Source organism: Thunnus albacares, chromosome 2, assembly GCF_914725855.1.
Source record: "Thunnus albacares chromosome 2, fThuAlb1.1, whole genome shotgun sequence".
Classification (NCBI taxonomy): Eukaryota; Metazoa; Chordata; class Actinopteri; order Scombriformes; family Scombridae; genus Thunnus; species Thunnus albacares.
In genome coordinates this window covers 15,773,050-15,796,040 of record NC_058107.1, presented here as the reverse complement: position 1 = coordinate 15,796,040, position 22,991 = coordinate 15,773,050, and the positions used below count along the sequence as shown (strand labels likewise).

Genomic DNA, 22,991 nt, shown 5'->3' with positions numbered 1-22,991 from the left:
ACAACTTAAACTTAAAGAAATCATCTTTCAATATATTGCAGTTCGATGACACACTCTCTAAAAAACTGAGCACAATAAGCTTCACATGAGTAGCATTTATTGTAGTGTTGTTGCACAAGGATTCACAATATTGAGGGTCACTGAGTTCATATCCATAATCTGGTTTGGTGGATTAAAAACTGTCCACAATCACTTATCACCACTAGGTGGCAGCACAAGTCCAGAGATCCTGGTGATTGCATTGCATTGTCTACATCACCTTGAGGGAGAGAGAGAGACTTTTGCAATGGTTTTGAGGGTTAGACATCCAGTGTGTGAGGATCCCTCTGCTGCATGGCCTTGTGATAAACAAAACGCAGCTAGAGTGGGAGGTTGTGGAGCTCTTCACCTCTTTGTGCATGATGTGTTGGATCCAGTGATGTCCCAACAACAGTCAGACCCCCAACACTCGTGCCTTTTCTCTCTGTCCTCTCCACTTCCAACTTCTATGAGTTACTCTCACTCCTCTCCTTTGGATTATTGCTCTTTTCGATGCTGAAGACGCCTGTGGAGGATTGAAAGAAGAATCTGCAAGGAGGATTATCTTTACACCTATTTTTTTGCCAACTTTTCTTTATTGAAGGTGGTTTTATTCATCATCTTACCTGTATGAGATTTTCCTCAGATGGAATAATGCCTTCGTGCTGGAGTAGAAGCTCCTGGTTTCCAGTAGTGTTTGGTGCTGCGCTGGTTGTTCTCACTACTGGTAATGCTGGACTGAACCAGGACAAAAGGGAGGGAGGGTCATCCTCATGCTATGGAGGCTTTGATCTATACTTTGTCTTAGACAAGTGAGTTGGTCATTTACTCTACCTGCACACATAACCTGACATACTTATGGGGGGGATGCATGAATAGGATGGTGAAAGCCATTCATATTAATTCAAGAATCATTCATTAATAGATCAGGTTTTGTTGTTGTTTTGTTCATCCTGCATTGCATTCATCTCCAGTGACTGAACTTGAAGCAGATTTGTGCATGAAATGCATTAACATATATAGCACTATTATATGTTGTGCTCTCGTTCTCTCAGTGAAAATCACAATTTGACAAATGTTGTCATGACGTCAGCAACGTCTTTGTTATCATTATGCCCCCTAGTGTGATGTCATGCGGGAAAATCGATAGATGGACTGATGATGCAATGCCCTCATAGGCCTCCATTTCAGCATGGTTTATGTCTACGCATGGTAATGATTAGTGGTGTGTTAGTTCTCTTCTTCACCATTCAGCTGCAGGCTGCACAGACTAAGAACTAACAAGCTTTTATCCAGAACTGCTTGCCAGTAAGTCCGTAAGTGCATATCTCCTCCTCCTCTTGGAGTTTTAACATAGTCTGTGTATCTCAAATAGGACACAGGAGATATAAAGTCACTTGCAGCTTCCATGTTTATCTAACCTGGTTTTAGTGCCCTCTGTGTTTTTCCTTACAGTCATGCCACACAGGCACCTGATCAAAGTAATCAAATGAAACTGTTAATTAAGCAAATGAGTAATATTTTGGTGGGGCATGATATGGTTTGTCAAATTTTTAGTTCCTGCAGTAATCTGGAGAGCATACATGTTGCATTTGTAAGTAAAACTGCACTACAATTTTATCTAACCAAGTGAGTGACCTCATCAGCAAAGACATTCAAATGAAAACAGTTTAAGGCTTTCAAAAATTAGTTTTCTCAGCTGGGACTTGAAGGGAAATAACTTCAGACTGTTGGTGAATATACACACAGTTCCTTTAAACATAACCAGGCTGTTTCCTTTGGACGGTTACAGTGCAATTACATTACGACATTTGTGTTTTGCAGAACTAACTTCAAACTTTTTGCATTTTTTTTTTTCTCACAAGCCATGTATGCCAACTAGGTCAACAACATATTCATCATCCTCCTTATCCAACTCATCGTTTTCCTTGTCTGGAGGATGAGACTGGAGGATTGTAGTCTGCCATCTCCCTCTGTAGCTCTGTAGCTCCACTGTTTAGAGTCTTTCCCTCCAGAGATGGTGATGGATTTTCCAGTTGTTCTACAATACATGTCAGTGCCAACTCTCGGCACACTGCTGCTTCTCTGAGGGGAAATCAGGCAACTGTGTGTAATAGGGAGTAATTGCCAGAGTGATCCATGTTCTAATGGCACGGATTTATGTTACATGTGTGACCTGACAGCATTTATTGTCAGGCATCAATTCACTGCATTAGCTGTTCCTTTTACTTTTCTTTCACTGTCTTTTCTCCCGGCAGGAACTTAGCTCACCCTGCCTTTTAGCAGCGATGTCCTCCACCTGCCCCCACTGTCCTCTCGCAGAATCTGCCTGATCTCTCTACTCTCTTCTCTCTTCTCTGTGTCTGTGCTGCCCTTTCTCCATTAGCTCCAGATGTTCGAGTTTTTCAGCCTGCTGGCTGGGCTATTTGTGCTGGGACTTTTGTCATGGTAACAATGGAAAAAAATAGGTGTTTTAGAAATGTTGCAAGGGGTGTGGGGGTTATAAAAGCACAGTTCCAATGAGAGATTATTTGATACATATCAACAGTGATACAAAATGAAAACATGCCAGTTCAAAAACATCTCTTCATCAACCAAAAACTGCTGAATTGAACTGTATTTTGATATCTGCAAATAATTAGATCATTTGATTAGATGGATGACCACACTGATAAGCTTCCCTCCTTCTTAATCTAAAATCACTTTATCTTTATTTCCTAGCAACGAAAGAGCAGGATACGGAGGACTTTTTGGCAGTTGCTTTACAATCCAACAAAAACATCTGGAAAAAATGTGAAAACCAACAGCTCAGATTTGGGTTCATTAGCTGTGAGGGAGTAAAGTGTAAGAAGATTAACATCCACATTGACCTAGTTGTGATCACAGGGCTGGTTGCATGTAATGAGGGTTCATTTATCTGACTCCAATAACACTGGTATAACTGTGGTGTATTATAACGATGTTAACAGTAATGTAATGACATCATTGCTACTCCTCAGAGTAAATCAGCTGTGCTGCCCAAAGCATTTACTCAGTATCTTCCCTCTTAGAAGCAGCCTGTTCTTAATTTTGAAAGCACTCAATTAACAACCAGTAGCGTGCAGAAAATATCCTTCAGATGCACTTCAGTGAAAGAAAAATACCTTCTTACATTAATTTTGCTCTTTTTTTGTAGATCTGGGAGTGTGCAGAATCACTGGACCGAAATCTACCACTTTGTTGAGCATCTAGCTCATAAATTCATAAGGTAAAAAAAAACCAAAGTCATGAAGCTCCTTTGGGAAAACATGTAACAGTAAATGTTTACTGATTTTTAATTGTCCTTTACTTCAGTCCACAATTGCGGATGTCCTTCATTGTGTTCTCCACTGAGGGAAGGATTTTAATGAGCCTGACAGAAGACAGGTGGGTGCAGATCCCTTTCTAAAGTGCTTTTAATCCTTTGCTTTTCTATCATCCATCTGAAAGGAATGAATGTAATACCAGATTTGGACAGAGATCACACACAGTTATGATCCCTCTGAATTTTTGTGACCGAGAAGAGATTCCAGACAGATACTTTCCCTTGCTGTGATCTGTCTACAGTGTCTTCAGTCTGGGCAGCTATTTTATCATGTGGCTTTTGACACATTGTGGGCTGCAAATGTGTCTAATTTTTCCTTAGCAGAGTGTCTCAACAGCCGCAAAACCTTTTCACTGTTTCACTGCTTCCCTCGTATCTTATTGTACAAAGGATTAATTTCCTGTCGATCTGCGTGACAGTCTCTCATGCCAACATACACCAACACTGTTTCAATTCATTCATCTGTTACACATTGCTGGTATTTTCTGCAAATGCTGGACTTATGGAAACTATTACTATTACCGTGCCTTGCAGTGTCTGTTATGAGTCCAAAGTATATGTTCACAAATAAATCTGGCAAAATAGATATTTTCAATTAGATAAGATTATCACCAATGCAGGTTAACTCATCTCCTGTTTGTCTGCTCAGAGAGCGTATCCGCAAAGGTCTGGAGGAGCTCCAGAGGGTTCTTCCAGGGGGAGACACCTTCATGCATGAAGGCATCCTGAGGGTGAGCTGCACATCCAAATCCGAGCTGGCATCGTCTCTATCTGTACTCTGCATCCAGAACAAACAGCACACAGTCCAGAGAACTAAATAGCTGTTGTGTTAGAGCAGAGAGAAGTTGCTTTATTCACTGCACGCTACCAGATAGTCCAATCTTTCAATCCATCTTGTCTTTTTTCACAGGCCAGTGAGCAGATATACTATGGAAACACTGAAGGTGTGTATTACTATTACATCTATCTATCTATCTATCTATCTATCTATCTATCTATCTATCTATCTATCTATCTATCTATCTATCTATCTATCTATCTATCTATCTATCTATCTACCTTACCTACATAAATTAACTTAACCTATCTTGAATTAAATTACATTTTAGTTTAGTTTAGTTCTCTCACTGCCTCATTAAAAGTTGATCTCAGCTGCTTTGTGTTTAGGAACCTTAAGTGCCATTTAGGAGAACTCTTAATGGCAAGACATTGTGTAAATACAACCCCAGGTTGAATGTATGATAGATTTTAGGGGGTGTCCAATCTGAAAAAAGAACTATAACTTTACTCTGATGTATGAAAGTGATATTTTATTATTTGATATATTATTCTCTGTGTTTGCTCTATTTTAAACAAAGCTGGACAGTTTTATTGCTTCAGGCCTTTATAAATGATTCAAACTAAACAACCTGACATGGTAGAACACATTCAACTCAAGAAAATATGTAACCTTGGATGAGGGGTTGTGAGCCGATTTTGTATTGTTTTAAAGGGTCACAAGGCGAAAAAGTTTGAAAACCACTGTGTTATGTGACAGTTTGGATTTGCCCCTTGACCTGAATTACTTTTGTGACAGCTCAGGATGAGTGTGTTTATGTCTGAAAGGGAGGTCTGGTGCATTCTTCAGTGACAATTTAGATTACAATAAATTAGACTGTCATCTATGAGAAAAATGATTACATTTTGCATCACCAAAAAATGGCAGGAATTTTATTAATGCTGCAAGGTTATTTGCAATGGATAAACAGTTAAGTGAATGAAAGCGCAGCAGGAGTGACCAGATGCTTTCTGTCTGCAGGTTATCGCACCGCCAGTGTTATCATAGCTCTGACAGATGGAGAGCTGCACGAGGACCTTTTCTTCTACGCTGAGAGAGAGGTGAGAGAGATAAAGAAAGGTTAAATAGGTCACACATATTATAACCAGGTGAAACGTGTGACTGTGCACGAGATGGACCACATCAAACACTGCTAGCCTATACATCACCGCTTTGATCCTATTCCTTTAGTAGGGAAAAAAGGGGGGGGGGGTCAGAACAATTTATACATCATAGCTCAGTCGTTCTCTGCACATCTGCACTGGGATGTACTGATTTATTTCTTCAGACCATCAAGGCAGAGCAGGTGAAGGTATGTGAGGCTGTTTATAGTAATCAGCTGTGAGTGTCTTCAGACACATGTGGACATCCTCAGTAGCTTGAAATGCTGCCTCTTGGCAACTGTGGGAGGTCTTAGGTTGTCATTCAGTATCAAGACCAGAATCCACTACTGGGAAATGAGAAATATGGCTTGTGTACTCTGTTTGGCATTTAGGCACTGGCCTGACATTTTTATTATTGTATGATGACTGAACAATATTATTCAACAGGAACATGGTGTTGCCCAACTTCTTGTAAAACCTGGTTAGTGGCCAGAAAAACACAGGACCTTTCTGAGAATGTTTTGGATGATGGTGTTAAATGCAGAGGTATAATTGGACCCAGGTGCTGAGCGTCTTCCTGTTTTTGCTGTGAATGTGTGCATACCTGACAGGCCAACCGTTCCCGAAGTCTGGGTGCCTCTGTTTACTGCGTGGGGGTGAAGGACTTCAATGAGACACAGGTGTGTTTTTCACTAAGTTTTAGCCTGTACCTTAATGTCTCATGACCTCTAAGCTTCAGGGATGGAAATGGATAGTAAGAGCATAAATTAGCTTTGCTAATCAAACCTTTATGTTGGAAACACTGAAACTATGTTTTTTAAGTTGTTATATCATACTTTACACCTAATAAAAGGCACAGTTCATCCCGATTTAAAATGTCTGCTACTATCTAGTCTTTCGTATATCAATCAAAACTATTTATACAACCACCATATACACAGCTAGTAAACCCTCAGGCTGCCAACTCTTCTCCCAGACAACACAAATACATGTTATCTAGTTCGTTCCAGCAAGGATTTAAAATATACGTAACATTTCTCTAAACAATTTAAACAGCATTATCCAAGTGTTTGGAGCATAATGAGTGCAATGTGAGTCAAGAAGCCTGCTTACATGATTGTGTATTATGAAAAATGACCTCATTTCTTTTGAAATTAGATAATTTAGTAAATTGTCATCCTATGAACTCACCATCTCAGTTTAGATATGTCACAAGCTGTGTTTGGTCAGACAAACTTGAGAGAAGTTTCAGCCAACATGTGGACAACAGGAAGATGATTTGGATGTGATGATTGTGCAAGTGTAACTCATCATTGTGCTCACTTGTTATTTAACTCTTTTCCTTTTTTTAGCTGGCAAAGATCGCTGATAGTAAGGACCACGTTTTCCCTGTGAATGATGGATTTGAGGCTTTGCAAGGGGTCATTGACTCGGTAAGCATTTCAGGTCCGCCCATACACATGTTCAGTCAGCACTATAGTGGAAAACAAATCCCGCTTTTTTGCTTTATTTTGTTTGTTTTTTTTTATTCAGTGGACACAGATTTATTTTTAAGATACACTTAACAGTTCACAGTTGAGTTTCAAAACACCACTCCTATGCTAACAGGACATTTTTGGGTTCAAGAACGTTACTGGACACTATATCAAAATCACAACAGCTACTGTACATACAGTATTTATCGGCTACAGATTTGTTTTAAACAGCTACAGCTCTATATATGCATCTAGTTATATGACGAGACATGTTTGTTGTTTCATCTACAAGAGCTAAAGTTAGCATCTGTATTAAAAGCCACTGTTAGTACCATAACATCCATATAGCAATTTCCAGCTTTTTTTTTTTTTTATCAGAATCGGATTGTGAAACATTGCCATTTGCAACTTTTAGCTTTGCAAAGAAAGGAAGAGATGATTCCTCTGTTAATGTGGATGATAAATTACCTTCTCTAATAAGTTACTGTCTTGATAATGACTCAATGATGCACAATTGAAAGAGGTCAACAGGAAATCATTTTGCACAAATGGAATTCATGTAATCTCTCATCACAGTTTCTTCTTCTTTAATCTGATCAAATAGCACACAGGAAGCAAAACAGGTTTAAATCACTATAAGCTATTCCATCCATGGACGCTGGCCAGTGACAGATTCCCAGGAAAACCTGCTGCGACTGTGACTTTTCTTGCTTTTGATCAGCATTGCTGATGTCTGGCCAAACATGACCGGAGTGTTTGATGTATCTCTTAAGATCCACCCTAGTGGTGCTGACTTATATTTCTGTATCGAGAACAGTTTGTCTTGATGGAGCTGTTGTCACTGGGATACAAGGTTTGTTGAGCAGAGTTAAAGGTCAGGCAGCTGCCTGTCCTCAAGTGAGCAGGGCGGTGCATCATGAGTCTTCTTTGTCTTCACAGTTACAGTGTATGTGCCTGGAGAGCAGCGCTTACACATCTTGAGAGTAAATAGCAGCTTCAAGTGGCAAAAGCTTAATCAATCAGCACATTGAAAGTCATGGCTGTGGGTGAAACTAGCCATGAGATGAGAAAAGAAAAGTTTACCATAAGAGACAAACACTGACACTGTGGGAATAAGGAGAACAGTACCAAATTATTCCCTTTAAAAGACTGAAACCATGATGCTTTTCTCCTTATTTCCTCAGATCCTGAAGAAGTCCTGTATCGAGATCCTGGCAGCAGAGCCCTCCAGTATCTGTGCAGGAGGTAAGACGAGGAAGATTTACCTCTGTTCCATCCTCATCACTTCAGGGCCAGTGTAATTAATATCAACACACAGAATCTTTACTGGTTAGAGATGATTATGGTTGTCCTATTGGCTCCAGAGGAGCTTCAGTAATAAACCCCCATGTCGACAATTCAAACTCTGAGACAACAAAATCTCTCACTGACAGCATTTCAAGGTAGCGTCTACTGTGACAGGGCACAATATTTGTTGATGATGCTTAACTGAACATCACATATGTGTTACCTTGAACCACAAAATAAAAATTGATTATAAGGTTCTTATCAGTTTTTGAGGTAACATTTGTGTTTCTCTTTGCCTCATCCAGAGACTTTCCAGGTGGTGGTGAGAGGAAATGGATTCCTCCACGCCCGCAATGTCGATAAGGTCCTGTGCAGCTTTCGCATTAATGATACCCTCACTAAGAGTGAGTTAAACATCACTGAACATCACTGTTGTGAAACATTACTGTCTTTGATTCACCGCATTTACAGTTTCTGGGTGCATGAGTGTTTTAACCAAGTACACAAAGCTGATCACTCACTTCATTTACAATCAAAACAGCTGTAATAAACCCAAAGCTCAAACACTAAGTCAGCCGCACAGCTGGAACTCTCTGTGATCAAACAAGCCGCCATGCTGGGGTTACTGGTATCCTGGCTTTTTGTTTTAAAGAACACATTGTGCAATTTTACAGCCTGGAAAGGAGCCAGAGACAAGAGATGAGACTAGAGACAAGTGGAGAAACAGTGCCGCACATGACGCAGGATACAACCATTTTCCCCACAACGTTTACTTGTGGCTTACTGTAATAGTTGCTTAAACCACTTCCCACCATGTATGCCACAGCAGCAGCATGAGGTGCTGCTCTAATTACAAAGCAAGATATTCACAAGCATTTGGGCATGAACAAAAAAAGGCAGAAGTAGCGAAAAGGTGTGTTTCTTTTTCATCATGTTAGCAGCATGGCTCCATGGAGGCAATTTCTGGCACTCTTTCCTGCTTTGAGTCTCTATTTTGATGTTTACCAACATGTTGCATGATGGTTAACCTTATTTATTACTTTCCTCATTTTAGAAATCCTCACTCATGTAGATACTGTATGTAGTAATATGCATGATAAAACACATAGAATAATTACCAGCTATCCATACAGAGTGTTTTCTTCACTTTAATGATGGATACTTTGATGATGCCATCAACATTCAGCCAAGCCAATGCTCTTAAAATCAAATTATTGTCAGAAAGTTAACAAAAAAAGGGTTTTCAGTATGTTAACAGTTTCTCAGAATCATGTTGTTTCTATCCTGGAAACAATTTGAGTAAAATTAGCTCCTAATGTCAGTCCCATTATACTCAAATACTCCTCCTCCAGATTCATTCACTTCTCTACTTTGTTTACACACAATCCTCGTACTTGTTTACTTCACATCAGGGGTAAACTTAAATAAAATCAATTAGGCCATGGATTAGCTTGCCTCATTTAACCTGGAGTTAAATACATGATGGTCTATAAGGAAAACCATTACTTTTTACTCGCCCTCCATGATGACTCCTCCGCTCAACCTTCTGCATACTTTGCAAATATGGTGAAATATTAAAAAGGAAAGCATCAGCATGTAACTACATGTGTTGAGCAGATGAATTGATGTTTGACTCTATGTGTCTCCAGGAAAAAGTAGCAGCAAATACAGTCAGGCGCACTGGGATTTGGCAGGTTCTGTCCTGAGCTATCCATTGCTTTGGTGACAGATGTTGCAACTATGGTGCTGTGGGCAACACTGAACTGTGTGAATAATGGAAGACAAGGTCTTAAAGGAGTAGTTCAACATTAACGGAAATGAACATAGCATTGCATTGCAGCTAGCTTGACTCTATCCAAAGAACCTCTAAAGCTCACTAATTCACATTTTATTTCTCATTTGTTTAACCTGATGAAAAGTATAGAAACAGCAATTTGTGGTTCACTTTCTAGAGGCTTCCCTTGTTGACTTGTTGCCTACAGGATGTCCTGGTTAACACCCAAGAAATAGTCCACCACGTAACATGTAAAACCACAATTTATTGCTTTTACACTTTTAAGCTTTCATACGGATAAAACAAACAAGACATAACATGAGCAATTAGTGAGCTTTGGAGGTGCTGGTAGGCAGATTTTGTTACCTTTGGACAGAGCTAAGCTAGCTGTTTCTCCCTGCAGACTGCACCGAATCAGGTCCTATCAGCTCTTCACTGGACTTGTCCTTTAGAAGACTCTCAGTCCTTTTGGTTTTGCTTTAATATTGGAAAAGCATTCAGAGTGCAAGGTGGGTGCAGAGATGAACTCTGAGTGGGATTATCACTGCAAAGAGGTCCAGTTTGTGTTGACACTGAGCGTCGATCCCTCTTCCCTGCTGTCCTGAATGTTTCTAGAGAAGAGCAGCCACGACCCATGCTGTTCTTGTGTTGATTTCCTCAGTTCTGGGGTATGTTCTCCCCCTGCCAGCATAAACAGACAGGCTTGGGCGACGATGCTCGTTCAAGCTGCTTTCCTAAAAGCCAGCTGGACACAGAGAAGACCTAGATTTGTCTGAAAAAAAAAAGAAAGAAAAGACAAAAGCTGTGGTGAAATGGTTTGTAGTGGTATTTCTGATAGAGATATCTTCAGACAACAAAAGCACCTCTCTCAGACAGTTTGTTAATAGAGTTACAGTTAAAGATGTGACATCATTAAACTTCTGTAAACATGTACATGGTTTCCCCTTTCTTACTGTCCAACAGTTATCGGATTAAAAAGAAGTCATGTGGCATTAATCAGTGAATAAACTCATTTCAATCAGTTTTAAACAATGACATAATTTGAGAGGTGATTCAGGTCATGATTCACTGGTATCCAAAACGGTGAAACTTTCTGGTTTGGGAGCTCGTATGTCAGTAGATACTACTGACTGTTACCACAAGACAAGACTGGAATATTTGGCTGATGCTTTCACTGTTTCTCCTGACCCTTTTCCCTCTCCTTTCTTCCATAGTGGTGAAGCCTTTGATTGTGGAAGATACATATCTTCTCTGCCCTGCGCCAGTGCTTCAAGATGAGGGAATGTAAGTCCTATAATTTATTTAAATCAATGTGAGGTTTCTTATGACTCCCCATCCACTTTCTTTTCCTACGGCACCACATGAATGACAGCTGAGCCGCTTTTTTCTTTTTCTTTTCCAGGGCAGCAAACCTTTATGTCAGTATGAACGAAGGTCTCAGTTTCATCTCGAGTTCAGTCACCATTACCACTGTGGGCTGCGTGAGTACAATATAACGTACCGGCATTTAACTTGTAAACTGTATTTTTTAGTCATGGTGCATCCCAACAGTAAAAAAAACAGACTAGCACTTGCAACACACAACAAACTAATAAAACCAATCCAAATGGTGCAATGCAAGCTTAAGTAGATGTCTAAATGATGGATACAAACTAATTAATGTTTTCATCATCAGCAGAGTCATGACCTTTTAAGTATCGATTCCACAGAAGAGCAAGATAAAACAAAAAGAGCTTCTTTCCTGTACAAACATTAAGCCTAGAGAACTGGTTTACATCTATTTGGTGTTCTGCATAGTCAGACAGTCTGTGTTGACGTGTCTTTGTTACAGTCTGATGGGACCATACTGGCCATAGCTCTGCTCATCCTGATGCTGCTCCTGGTTTTGGCTCTCCTCTGGTGGTTCTGGCCTCTCTGTTGCACTGTGGTGAGTCCTCTAAAGCACTGATGCAACATTAACATGCATGCACACATGCTGCTTTACAGATAGATATTGGTCTTTTCCTTTCAAATTTCAGATGATTTCAAACACTTTTTGAATGTGGTGATATTGCTTTGCGGACAATAAGGCAGAGAGAAATGTGTTTTCCAGGTCTGTCCTGTCTGGCTAACGCCCCCTAAGGCATCTCATTAACCTAAACACCAGTGCCATGGTGAAAAGGTTAGGGTCTATGAGTCAATAAGGGCGTATGACCCTTTTGGATCCCTGCAGCTGAACGTAGTCCACATCCAGAAGAGGCCAAGGCCACTGGGTAAACGCGTGTTTAAGTAATTATGCTGCTGTTGAAATAATTTGCGTTTCCAAAGGTCACAGCAGGTGACCCCCAAGTCTCACCTCTCAATACTCACAGTTTATTCACCAGAAGACCTATGGTGGTAAGTCTATTAGTTAGTTAGTCTAGTCTTTCAGCAGTAATGGGACTGAATGTGGTGGTATGGAAACAAAATCCCACATAGCCTGAATGTTTTGGATTGATATTGTTGTTACCATGAGATTGGTAGAAGAAAATATAACTCACCAGGAATAAAAGTTTTACGAAAAGTATTTTTATGACATTCATCTGGTCTGGGTACAGTAAAAAGATGAACTGTGCATGTAAAAACATGCCTGTGCCATTATTTAGACAGACTGCCAGCATCACAATATTTTAGCAAACTCTCTCATCAAAATCTGTATTTCTCTTTTCAAACGAAGAGACTAGTGTCTCTTCAACATCCACTCCAGAGGTGGAAACAGGAAAGTTTCAAACTGCCAGACAAAGATGTCTGCTTTTACAACATGGCTGTCCCTCCCTTTACTTTTTCTGTTCTTGTCCATTTAGTTGCAGTTGAGAACCGTGCGGCTCTGTTTAGGAAAGCGATGCGAGGTTGCTATGGGGAATCATTTTGTGTTCCAGGATTTGGAGAGGCATAGAGGAAAAAATCACAAACAAGAATCAGAATCACTTAATTTGCCAAGTGCATTTAATGTAGAAGAAACTGTCTTTATTACACTGGTAAAAAAAAATCCATATTAACAGCTCTTGTGCAGACATACATGGTGACAATGACAGCAAAGGCACAAGGGGACTACAAGGAGCCAGTGCCAGATATAGACTAAACTGTGCATGCTTAAAAATACATTCTGTCTATGTGCAATCATGCAGTGCAACACGCTCTGAGGATGGAGAGAAAAAACTAATAAATTGCAAAAACAAGAATCATAAATACAATAACATTTTATTAATAACATTGCTCCATGCAGAACGTAACAAGAAAAGATAAAGTATTTATGTGCCTGTTACTTTTCCCTTCTCCTAATCAACAACCTCAGGCCAAAAAATCTGGATAGCAGATATCTAGGTCAGTGCATTGCTCTTGTTAAGTAGTAGAGACTTAGAGGAAAAAACACAATTCCTAAGCCATGTGTTGTTTTGTAACCATCTTGTTGCACACAGAACACATTGCTGTGACATGCAGGTTATATAAAAATCCATTTTGATACATGTGTTTGTGACTTTTGTCATTTCCTGATATATAACAACGCCATCCAACCTTCTTCCTCTCATGCAAACTGTTTTTCTCTTTCCCTCAGATCATCCATGAACCCCCACCGCCAACTGTGGAGGAGAGTTCGGTAGGAACTGTCTTGACTGTTTCTTATGACTCAAAAAAGCTCATTATTGAAGATTCAGGCTGCTGTCAGTGTTTAGGTTGAGTTATTTTTCAGTGTCTACTCTGACACTCAATGACCACACAGCATCATTCACTCACTCCCTGGCATAAAACTCTGATTTAACTTGTTTAGTAATTCGTCAAATGTGCTGTGAGTTGACGCCCTCTTACAATAACAATGAAATCCTGACTTTTACTGTTTATTTTGTCCCTCCCCTGTTTTAAAGAGGACATGTGTGATTTCAATTCATGTTTTCTAGACAATTTCCTCTGGTGCTGTCTGGAGCTCTCAGTTATGATGTCAAGTAAAACTGACTAATAACATTATTTCACATTAATTTCATCAGCAAATTTGTGTTATTAAAATACATTTTTCCTGCCCTAAAACATTTGCGATAACAGCAAGTGAACGCACCACTGTGGCACAGAACAGGATGCATTTATTAACACCATTTAAAATGGAAATTACATTTTAAGAGGGGAATTTATTCCCAAAATAGCCCGGGAATCCAATGACAGCCTTGGCCTCAAAAACAAATTTCAGTGATCGTTGTAGCTTCCTCTGCTTGACGTCCTTATAGATTATTAGTCAGACAGGCTGCATTAAAGAGCTGAAACATCACAAGATTGGCCAGTGGGCTTTGTAATTTCCTCTGACCTGCACAGACGCGACAAAAATGAGGGCTGGGGTTAAAGTGGGGAGGGCAGACAGAAGCATCTGAAGGATCTTTGTAAATGTAATTGTGCAAATTATCCGTCAGCTCTATGAGAAAAGGTGAATCTAACCTTTTCACTGCACTTTTGAAGTAGCTATTTAGCCAGTCAAATGGCTCATTTAAAAAGTTGACACAATCAAACCTGCCCCCTGTCACTCTCCCACAGGATGATGAGGATTTAGAAACCCCTAAGAAGAAATGGCCAACTGTAGATGCCTCCTACTATGGAGGAAGAGGAGTTGGGGGAATCAAAAGGATGGAGGTAAGATCTAGTAAAAAAAATGAACAAGAATGGGAAAGGGAAACTTGTTTGCTGTGTGGGCACAAAATTGAACATACCCATTCAAAACAATCACACATGGCAGACACCCAATGCCAATGACACAATACTTACTACCATGAAGCACTGGCCATAGTAATGCACTCACTTTAATTGCACTGAAACATCTCATCTGTTCATTTCTACAATCCTGACTATCTTTTTTTTAAAAAATTTTCTCATGATGTCAAACATTTAAAGATAGTGCCTGGCGCACTGATAAAGCTCTGACTCTCTATAATTAGGTTCGCTGGGGTGAGAAAGGCTCTACTGAAGAAGGAGCAAAGCTGGAAAAGGCCAAAAATGCCAAAGTGAAGATGCCTGAGCAGGAGTATGTGCCGCCCCCCACGCGGGTTCTCAACAATGGCATGCACAAACCCCCAGGGCCACGCAAGTGGTACTCACCCATCAAGGTACCAAAACAAGGAGCCAAGAGGAAACCGTCTGGAGAATGTTTTTAGTCTGCAGATGCTTTTTCCAGTCTCTTTGTTGAAAACTTATAAAAATGGCAAATATATAGGGGTAATGAATTTCAACTGTCCATCATTAAAAATAAGAGATGATAGCAGATTTTTGAGATATTTGTATATGCATATAGCTCAGCTTACATTTAAATTTTAAAATCTTTCATGTTTGTTTAATAGCTCTGCTGGGAAAAGCTTTTTTTCAACTGTTAGCATGTGTACTGCATAAACTACAACATCTGTTACAAATTACTCCATGTTAATCTGGCGAAATGTGTGTAAGTAATAACGTTATTAAAATGTCATAGTGAAAGTAGCATGAGATGTGTTAAGGTAATAATACTTAGGTGACTACTGGCACACAGCCCCATCCTCCAGGGCCAGCATGGGGTTAAAGGAGTCGTATTGAAGCCTTCCCAGTCAGTGGGGGATTACTAATAGAAACCAGACTCCTGTTGGACTGACCTCCAGGGAACAGGGCTGCACAGCCAGCAGTTTTGTGAGGAAAAACAGCTGCATTTCTGCCCTTATCCTCAAAGTATTTGCTGTGTTTAAAACTATGAAGAATCAGTTCACAATTAGACCATTCGAGTTTGTCACTTTGAAATGGCTACAGGAACTGGATAATACTGGTCATTTCATTGCAGCGGATGGCTTGAGGGGGCACAGAGATTTCCTGTGGCTTTTGAATGCCAAGGAGAACCCCCAGCCCCCAACCCACACACACACAAAATAAGTTAATATCAGAAATTTGATTGTTTTTGTCAATGGTAACAGCTCTATTTAAGATCACATTAAGAGAAATGGTTTCAATGTTTGATTTATTCTCTGCTTCCACAGAGCAAGCTGGATGCATTGTGGGTACTTTTAAGAAAAGGCTACGACCGTGTATCTGTAATGAGACCTCACCCAGGCGACAAGGTAAGAATAACACAAAAGCCACACAGGTAGGCATCATTTGAGCATCATTTATCAGCCTGTACTTTACTGCCTGACGGAAGGCCTTGGCTTTGTATTAGCATTTGGCAAAGAAGGAGATTCTTTTACATCTGAAATTGTTGAGAAAATGGACCAGCTGTGATCAACAAAGAAGTGTGCACAGACAGACTCACAGGGAAACTTGTGGTGAGTTGGGATTAATACTGTAGCGTCTGACTACAGTGCACTGCAATGTAAAGACGTCTGGTGAAGTCATTATCAAAAGGCGAATGTAATTCCTCAAAGGCCAGCTGCACAGGTGGGGGGATAACAGAGCGCTGACCTCTACTGTTGGCAGCTGACGTGTAGTCTGAGACTGTGGGATCTGCAAGTGTTGAAAAAATAAGCCTTGGGGGAATTCTGTATATAATAATCTCTCACCCACAGGAGTTTATGTAATGCTTCATCTTTCTTTGAAGAAAGAAAACTGTGTTGATCTAAAAGCAGAAATTACCCGCAAAGTTGGAGAGACCTTCAGAACTTTCACATGTGCGCCATTGTCTTGCAGATTTTACATTTTAACAAAGTATTTAGCATAATTACTAGTTAAAGTTACTTTATTATTATTGTGTTATTTGCATTATGTTAGGTCAGCCAGTTGTGGATGCACAGACAATCCAGGCTGTGGTGTCTGCTGTTAAACATAGGCCTTTGGATACAGTCTTATTTTTTTTCACAAGGCTGTATAGGGTGGCACACAGCTGTGTTGACACTCAGAATATAAAGCTGAATTGGGAGGATGAAACAATACTCACGTGGCTTTGAGTTAAGGATGCCCTCATCTCATGTGTTGCTGTTTCAACCCACGAGGACACAGGTAGAGAGGGAATAGCTTGGATCAAGATCTAAATATGACTTATATAAAGTTTGTTATTAAGATCACAAAATTAACAAATATTCATAAGACATCCTGAAACAGCATATTCGTAAATAGTTTCCCTCAGCGTAAACAAATCAAATAGCTGCAAACAATAAATTGCAACAAGCAGTAATAATCCAGACTTTTACCTTTTTTGAGGATTCATTATTATTATATTGTCAAATATCTCTAGAAGAAATGAGTCCCAAGCAACACATTAAAATCACACACACTCCAATAAATGTTATATAACAACTGTTGCTCTAGCAAAGACAATGTTATAAACTCTTTGAAGATAAAACAAAGTTCCTCATTTTTAATCAATAATTTGTCTAAAAACAAACTGGGACAAATCCAAGAAACAATCAGCAATCAGCAGAATGGGATTAAATCTGCTATCAGGACATTTGGACTTTTTTACAGCTGAAATTCAACTCAAACACAGCGTCTCCGGAGCCTCCACACATTTGATGATCTTCAGATTTCCTCAGATTATCAAGCAAACGACATGTGTTAAAATGTCCTTGCATTTGCAGAATAAGGTGACATTATGCACAGAGAGCCTTTGCGCATGGTCATTTGTATATATACACATCGATCAGTCACAACATTAAAACCACCGACAGGTGAAGTTAATAATATTATCTTGTTGCAATGGCACCTTTCAAGGGGTACGATATATTAGGCAGCAAGTCAAAAGTCAGTTCTTTAAGTTGTTGTGTTGGAAGGATCTGACCAACTTTGACAAGGGCCAAAGGCTAGTCCGTCTGGTCTGATCCCACAGAAGAACTAGTGTAGCACAAATTCCTGAAAAAGCTAATGCTGTCTATGATACCTAAACATTGCTGCAAGTACCCCTTCATGACAACAGTATTCCCTGATGGCAGTGGCGTCAACATAACACTACAAAAATCATTCTATACCCATTAATCATCCCACAGGCCCTCAGATTTATCTTGTGACCTTTTGGAGTGGCCCAACCCCCATGTTGGACATCACTGGATTAATAATGTCATATATAATCATATAACAATCACAGAGCAGAATGAGTTTTACTTTGATATTTTAAAATAAACTCTGCACTTTTACTTCAGTAAGATTTTAAGTGCAGGACATTTACTTGTAAAGGAGTATTTTAACATGATGGTCTAAGTACTTTTACCTGAGTAAAGAATCTTAGTATTTCCTCTACCACTGGGGCTCACAGAGAGGATCAGAAGAAGCTACTATGGGGGGCCTAATGGAAAATAGGTGGACTAGCTCACTTTAGTACACTTAACTACTTTCTGAAGTTATATTCAGAGGATTAAATTCTGTGTCTTTTTTCCAGGAAAGCCAACATACCACACCATAATTAGAGGTGTACAAGTGAGCCCTCTTCACTATAAAGTGAAGTTTATTCCAGTGAAGAGCTATAAAGCTATAAAGCTCTTCACTGGAATAAAAGCTTGACTGTAGCATCCTTGACGATTTGCCATTAACAACTTCCCCTAAATGAATGCAGTGTTGGGAGGAAGGGTATAGTTTATCCTACTGCCTGAGTCAAGTTCCTGTAACATGTCTTATACTTCTGAGCCTCTAAACCACAGCTGTGTTTTTAGTGGTTAGTATACAGTAAAGGAATCAAAAACAAGGCACAACACTGCAGGTTCAAAACTCAACATCAGACATCTTACAACACTTTGCTATCACATTTATTTTCTTCAGTACTGACTGATTTTGAGGTAAGTTGTAACTATACAGTATAGGAGTCAAGATTGCTTATATTCAGTGTCCCTCAGGCACTAAAGGAGTAAAAATATAGGTTGAGTTTCTTTTTCCATCTTTGCCGTACGTCATGAGTCATTTTGCATGGTTTAGCCTCAGAGGTCATTTCGCCCTGCTAGTAAATGAGAGACACAGAGCTGCGCTGTCATCCCCTATCAGTCCACTTCCACTCCCTGATCCCCTCAGTGCAGCTGCTCCAGAGGTGTAGCTTGTTTCTGGAACGTGATCTCTTTCAACATAACGTCACTTGGGTTTGGAGAGTGGTGGCTGGGTAACTTGTCCAGCTGAGTAGGGCGAACACACATTATTGCGCATTACTAAAACTGTGTTGAAAAGTTTCAGCACATGTAAGGGTTTGTTAGAATTGAAATGTAGTCATGTAAGATGTGTGCGGACAACAGGCAATGCTTCTTCAGGTGGGAGTCACAGTACCGTCTGCTGTAGTCATCAGTCCGTGCGATTTGTAACAGAAACCAACAAGGGACATTTTTACATCTTAGACTAATTCAGCTGTCAGAGCTGGAAAGTTGTGTGTTTTGTCAAAACAACACTTAGAAAAGCAAGTTTCGAGCTCCAGACTGTGGTACTTATCTGTTTGACAAAACAGGCATAATGAGAAGCAAAAGAGTTTTTGATTGATTTGCTTGTTTGGTTGTTTGCACTGGTACTCTCTTCACGAAAGAAGTTCCCGAGGGAAAAATAAAGTTGTTTGAATTCTTGTGTCCAGCAGTTCAACTGAAATATATTTGCATATTCAGAGATTTTGGAATTTGTAATGAAGAAGAAGGAGTAGATGACATTTTAAGGATTGGAAAAATCATATCAGACACACATTATTGTTCCAAGCAGAGCATTTTTGTATGTCTTAATACATGTCTGGAGTTGATTTTTAAGCTTTTATTACATTTTGATAGTTTCGGGCTCCATACTAACAGGCCTTTTAGAAGAACAGCTTGAAAGTGAAAAAGAAAATGCAACTTTGTTCATACATTATGTTGTTTATCACATGGCCCTCTAAAATCTGGTCTACTTTCACATTTCAGGGCAGATGCATGAACTTCACTCGCATTAAGTCTCCGTCTCCTCACTACCAACACAACAACCACCACCCGTCTCCCATCTACAACCCTCCCAGCAGGAGTCCACCTCCGGTGGGCACCCTCCCACCAATCCCAAACAGCCCTCCATCATCTCCATCGTTCTCCTCCACCTGTCCATTGCTGCCTCCAACACCTCCTCCCACCTACTCCACTCCTTCCCCTCCCATCACTCCTCCCCCTTACACCCCACCTCCCAACCGGGCTCTTCCTCCGACCACATTGCTCATACCTGCCCCGCCAGCGCTCCCACCCACCCCGCCACCCTCCGTCTCCCCGACCAGCCCCTTACCTCCTCCTCCGCAGGGACCTCCCCCAGGACGAGCCCCGCCACCGGCCCGCCCCCCGCCGCGCCCCGGCCTGTAGAGCAACAAGAGTCCCACCAGCAATCAGCACATCCTTGATTGTACCTGCGAGCGAGGACATGTGAGCGCCACGTGCCAAGCTCAGCGGGCTGTGGCCTCTCTGCCTTGTGAAGTGGAGCAGTGAAGACTTGTTTTTAGCTATTTGTCTACAGTGAATTTTGTACACATCTAGCCCAGCAGTGCAATTGCTCTGATGCTTGAATTACACAGACATTCCCTTAAAGTGAGGTCATGCAGGCCGGCTCAAAAACATTTAGCCTCCATGGTCTTCAGAGCTGCCTCAGGCCCCGTTGTCCCCCCCAAGACCACATACACAAGCCTGGATAAAGCCCTGATGGATCCCAACCAAGCAAAAATGATCACAAAACTAAAATATGTGCCTGTGTAATGCTCCTATCTTTTCTGATAAGAGATAAATGACTCATATGCATAATGTTCCACACGCCTATACAGACTTGATTTAGAGGAACCTGAAAAATCCCAATTTTTGTTTTTTTAATGTTGAGCAACTGCATGCAATAATGTTTGAGTCAGCATTTTTTAAAGTTTCTACCTTTTTTATACCACATAAATACATTCTTTATTTGTAATTTCTAATTCTTTAATCGCCTTGTAATTGCTGCATTGTAGACTACATTGTCTGAGATTGAATTTTGAGGTTAGAAAAAGTCATCGCTTACAAACACACATAACAGGAAGTGTTTATTGAAACAATATTGCAGCATATGTGAAATAACTAATGACTTCTAAGTGGTGTCAAACCAGCCTAATGTGAGTCACAGCTGGCCTATTTTTTGTGCACATCAGAGTAGACAGTGAATTGGGAGACTAAATTAGCCCTATTACTATAACTGACATTACCAAAATGACTGCAATCACTGCTATAATTGCATATACTCTGTCTATCAAGATGTGGACAAAAATATGTCAGAATCAGGGAAAAGCTTTGCACATCGTCTCGCTCATCCGCCCATAGTCCTTAACAGAGGTTGGGTTTAATGTAAATAATCATTTTGATATAACCATGCGTGTTTAGATGTGTGTATGTACTGTTTGAGTGTGTGTGTGTGTGTGTGTGTGTTGAAGAGAAAGAGACGAGTCTTCTGTATGTATTTGTGACAGCATATTGGTCATTGCCAATACTGGGTTTGTCAGTTTCATAAAAAAAATTATCAGAATTTTTGCACAAGACTCTTTCAATTCCTCAGATCTTGGAACATGCAAGGACTTTGATGAAAGCATGTTGTTATATGAGGCATATAACGCTCGGTGTAGATTAAACTGAAGCTGTTCTTTGATGCTGATCAGAGGAGTCTCAGCAGAACGAAATGCAGATTGCAAGCCCATCTTGAGCAATTAGAAATGGTCTGAATCTTATATAAATGTCATGAGAAAAACTGAAAAGATAGTATGTAGCTCTCAACCAATGCAGCATGTAGACACCTACAGCATGTCTGTTTTCATTCAAAATGAAAGTAAACAATTAAATTGTACAAAATTTGACTCTTTTGTGTTTCTGTGTTTTCTTCCAATACAATGTTGTACATCGCTTACATTTGGGTAAGATATGAAAATGCTCTGATTGCATATGCTACTTTTATTCTCTTTCTTTAGTTTAAACAGGGATTTAGACAAGTGATTTTGTCACTGGGATCATTGGGTTCACACACTGGAGTGACTCTCTGCAGAAAGCACCGTGCACTTCGCTCACTCCCTTAGATGGAAAAAAAAAAGAGAGAAAAGAGTATGTAGAGCATGGCTAACTAATTCCAGATGTTCACATGTTGCATTATGTCACATGCACGAATAGAGTGAGCTATCTTGGAAAATATTAGACACCATCTAATCTTCAGGAAATATGGACAGGCTGCAGGAAAGGCGTGCTAGTGCTAATCGTTCATGACATAATTTGGGGACAGTGGATACGACAGGGTGGAATAACGAGCTATGGTCTCTGAATGTCTCAAAAACACAGAAGGTGACTTTGATTAATGCTTCATGTTTTCTTTTGTCATTTTAATCTGACGATATGCAAAAAGGACAGTCATACTTTGCTGTTTTTAGTAGATTTTCCATGTCAGGCAAACTCAATGCAAGATGTATCAACACAGTTCCCAGCTTTTGTTTCCACTTTGTTTAAAGAATTACAGCACAGATGTCTGACATATACGTCCAAAATCATTGCATCACAAATTAGAAATATTTTGCAGACTTCTCTCATGTAATAAAAAATAAACAGCAAAGGCATCAGTGTCATGCTGTGCAGTGTCTCCTAAATCAATTTTACAGAAGAATTCGAGGCAAGTTTTTTTTTTAAATCAGTATAAAACATAAAAATAATTAGTGACTGACAGTTTATTGGTAATTGGATCCAGCTTTGTGTTACTAAACCAACATTCACTGGTGTCTGACTCCATACAGCTTGTGTGTTAGATTAGATTATTCAAAATCAGACCAGAAGAATTAACTGACCATTAAAACTAAAAAAAAAAACAAAACAAAAAAAAAAACTTGTTTATCTGCCTCTTAATGTCAAATATTTAAACATGGATTTTGCCTCTTCCTCAAAAAAATCAGGGAGACTTTTTGAAAAAAATAATCAAACAAGCCTTAAAGGTATATGGTCTCTCACTCCTTATTTAACACTAATGCATCTCACTTAAATAACTTTACATATCAGCTCGTCATAGGATGAAAAGCACAGGTGTCATTGATGACACCAATGATGGCTCTGGCCCATTTAGGACTCTGCTATTGGATGATGGTGGCTCACTGGAGCCATTGTTAACTTTATTTGCTTCACCTGTGCTTTTCCTGCTATGACAAGTAAAAGCGTCTCTGATTAAAAGTCCTACACATCAAGCTAGAGCCAATCTAGAGTCACTTAAAGATACTGTAGGTCACAATTTAGTTGATTTAACCTTATTGGCAAAACTATACTGATGCCATGTAGCT

At 39.9% G+C, this 22,991-nt stretch overlaps 1 protein-coding gene across 2 annotated transcripts; it reads left to right on the top strand.

Moving 5' to 3' along the window:
• Nucleotides 1-558: 558 nt before the first annotated feature.
• antxr1a (ANTXR cell adhesion molecule 1a) lies at nucleotides 559-21,214 on the top strand. 2 transcript variants are annotated; one of them, XM_044368384.1, is made up of 18 exons: nucleotides 559-830; nucleotides 3,194-3,265; nucleotides 3,352-3,423; nucleotides 4,011-4,092; nucleotides 4,272-4,305; nucleotides 5,160-5,239; nucleotides 5,893-5,961; nucleotides 6,634-6,714; nucleotides 7,941-8,001; nucleotides 8,349-8,447; nucleotides 11,032-11,101; nucleotides 11,220-11,298; nucleotides 11,649-11,744; nucleotides 13,392-13,433; nucleotides 14,354-14,449; nucleotides 14,752-14,919; nucleotides 15,811-15,891; nucleotides 19,618-21,214. In XM_044368384.1, the coding sequence occupies exons 1-18, from the start codon at nucleotides 649-651 to the stop codon at nucleotides 20,035-20,037; spliced, it is 1,884 nt and encodes a 627-aa protein (XP_044224319.1). In that variant the 5' UTR covers nucleotides 559-648; the 3' UTR covers nucleotides 20,038-21,214. The 2 variants fall into 2 exon arrangements, with proteins under 2 accessions (XP_044224319.1, XP_044224325.1); XM_044368390.1 differs by lacking the exons at nucleotides 13,392-13,433; nucleotides 14,354-14,449; nucleotides 14,752-14,919; nucleotides 15,811-15,891; nucleotides 19,618-21,214 and adding an exon at nucleotides 11,910-13,371.
• The last annotated feature ends 1,777 nt before the right edge of the window (nucleotides 21,215-22,991 follow it).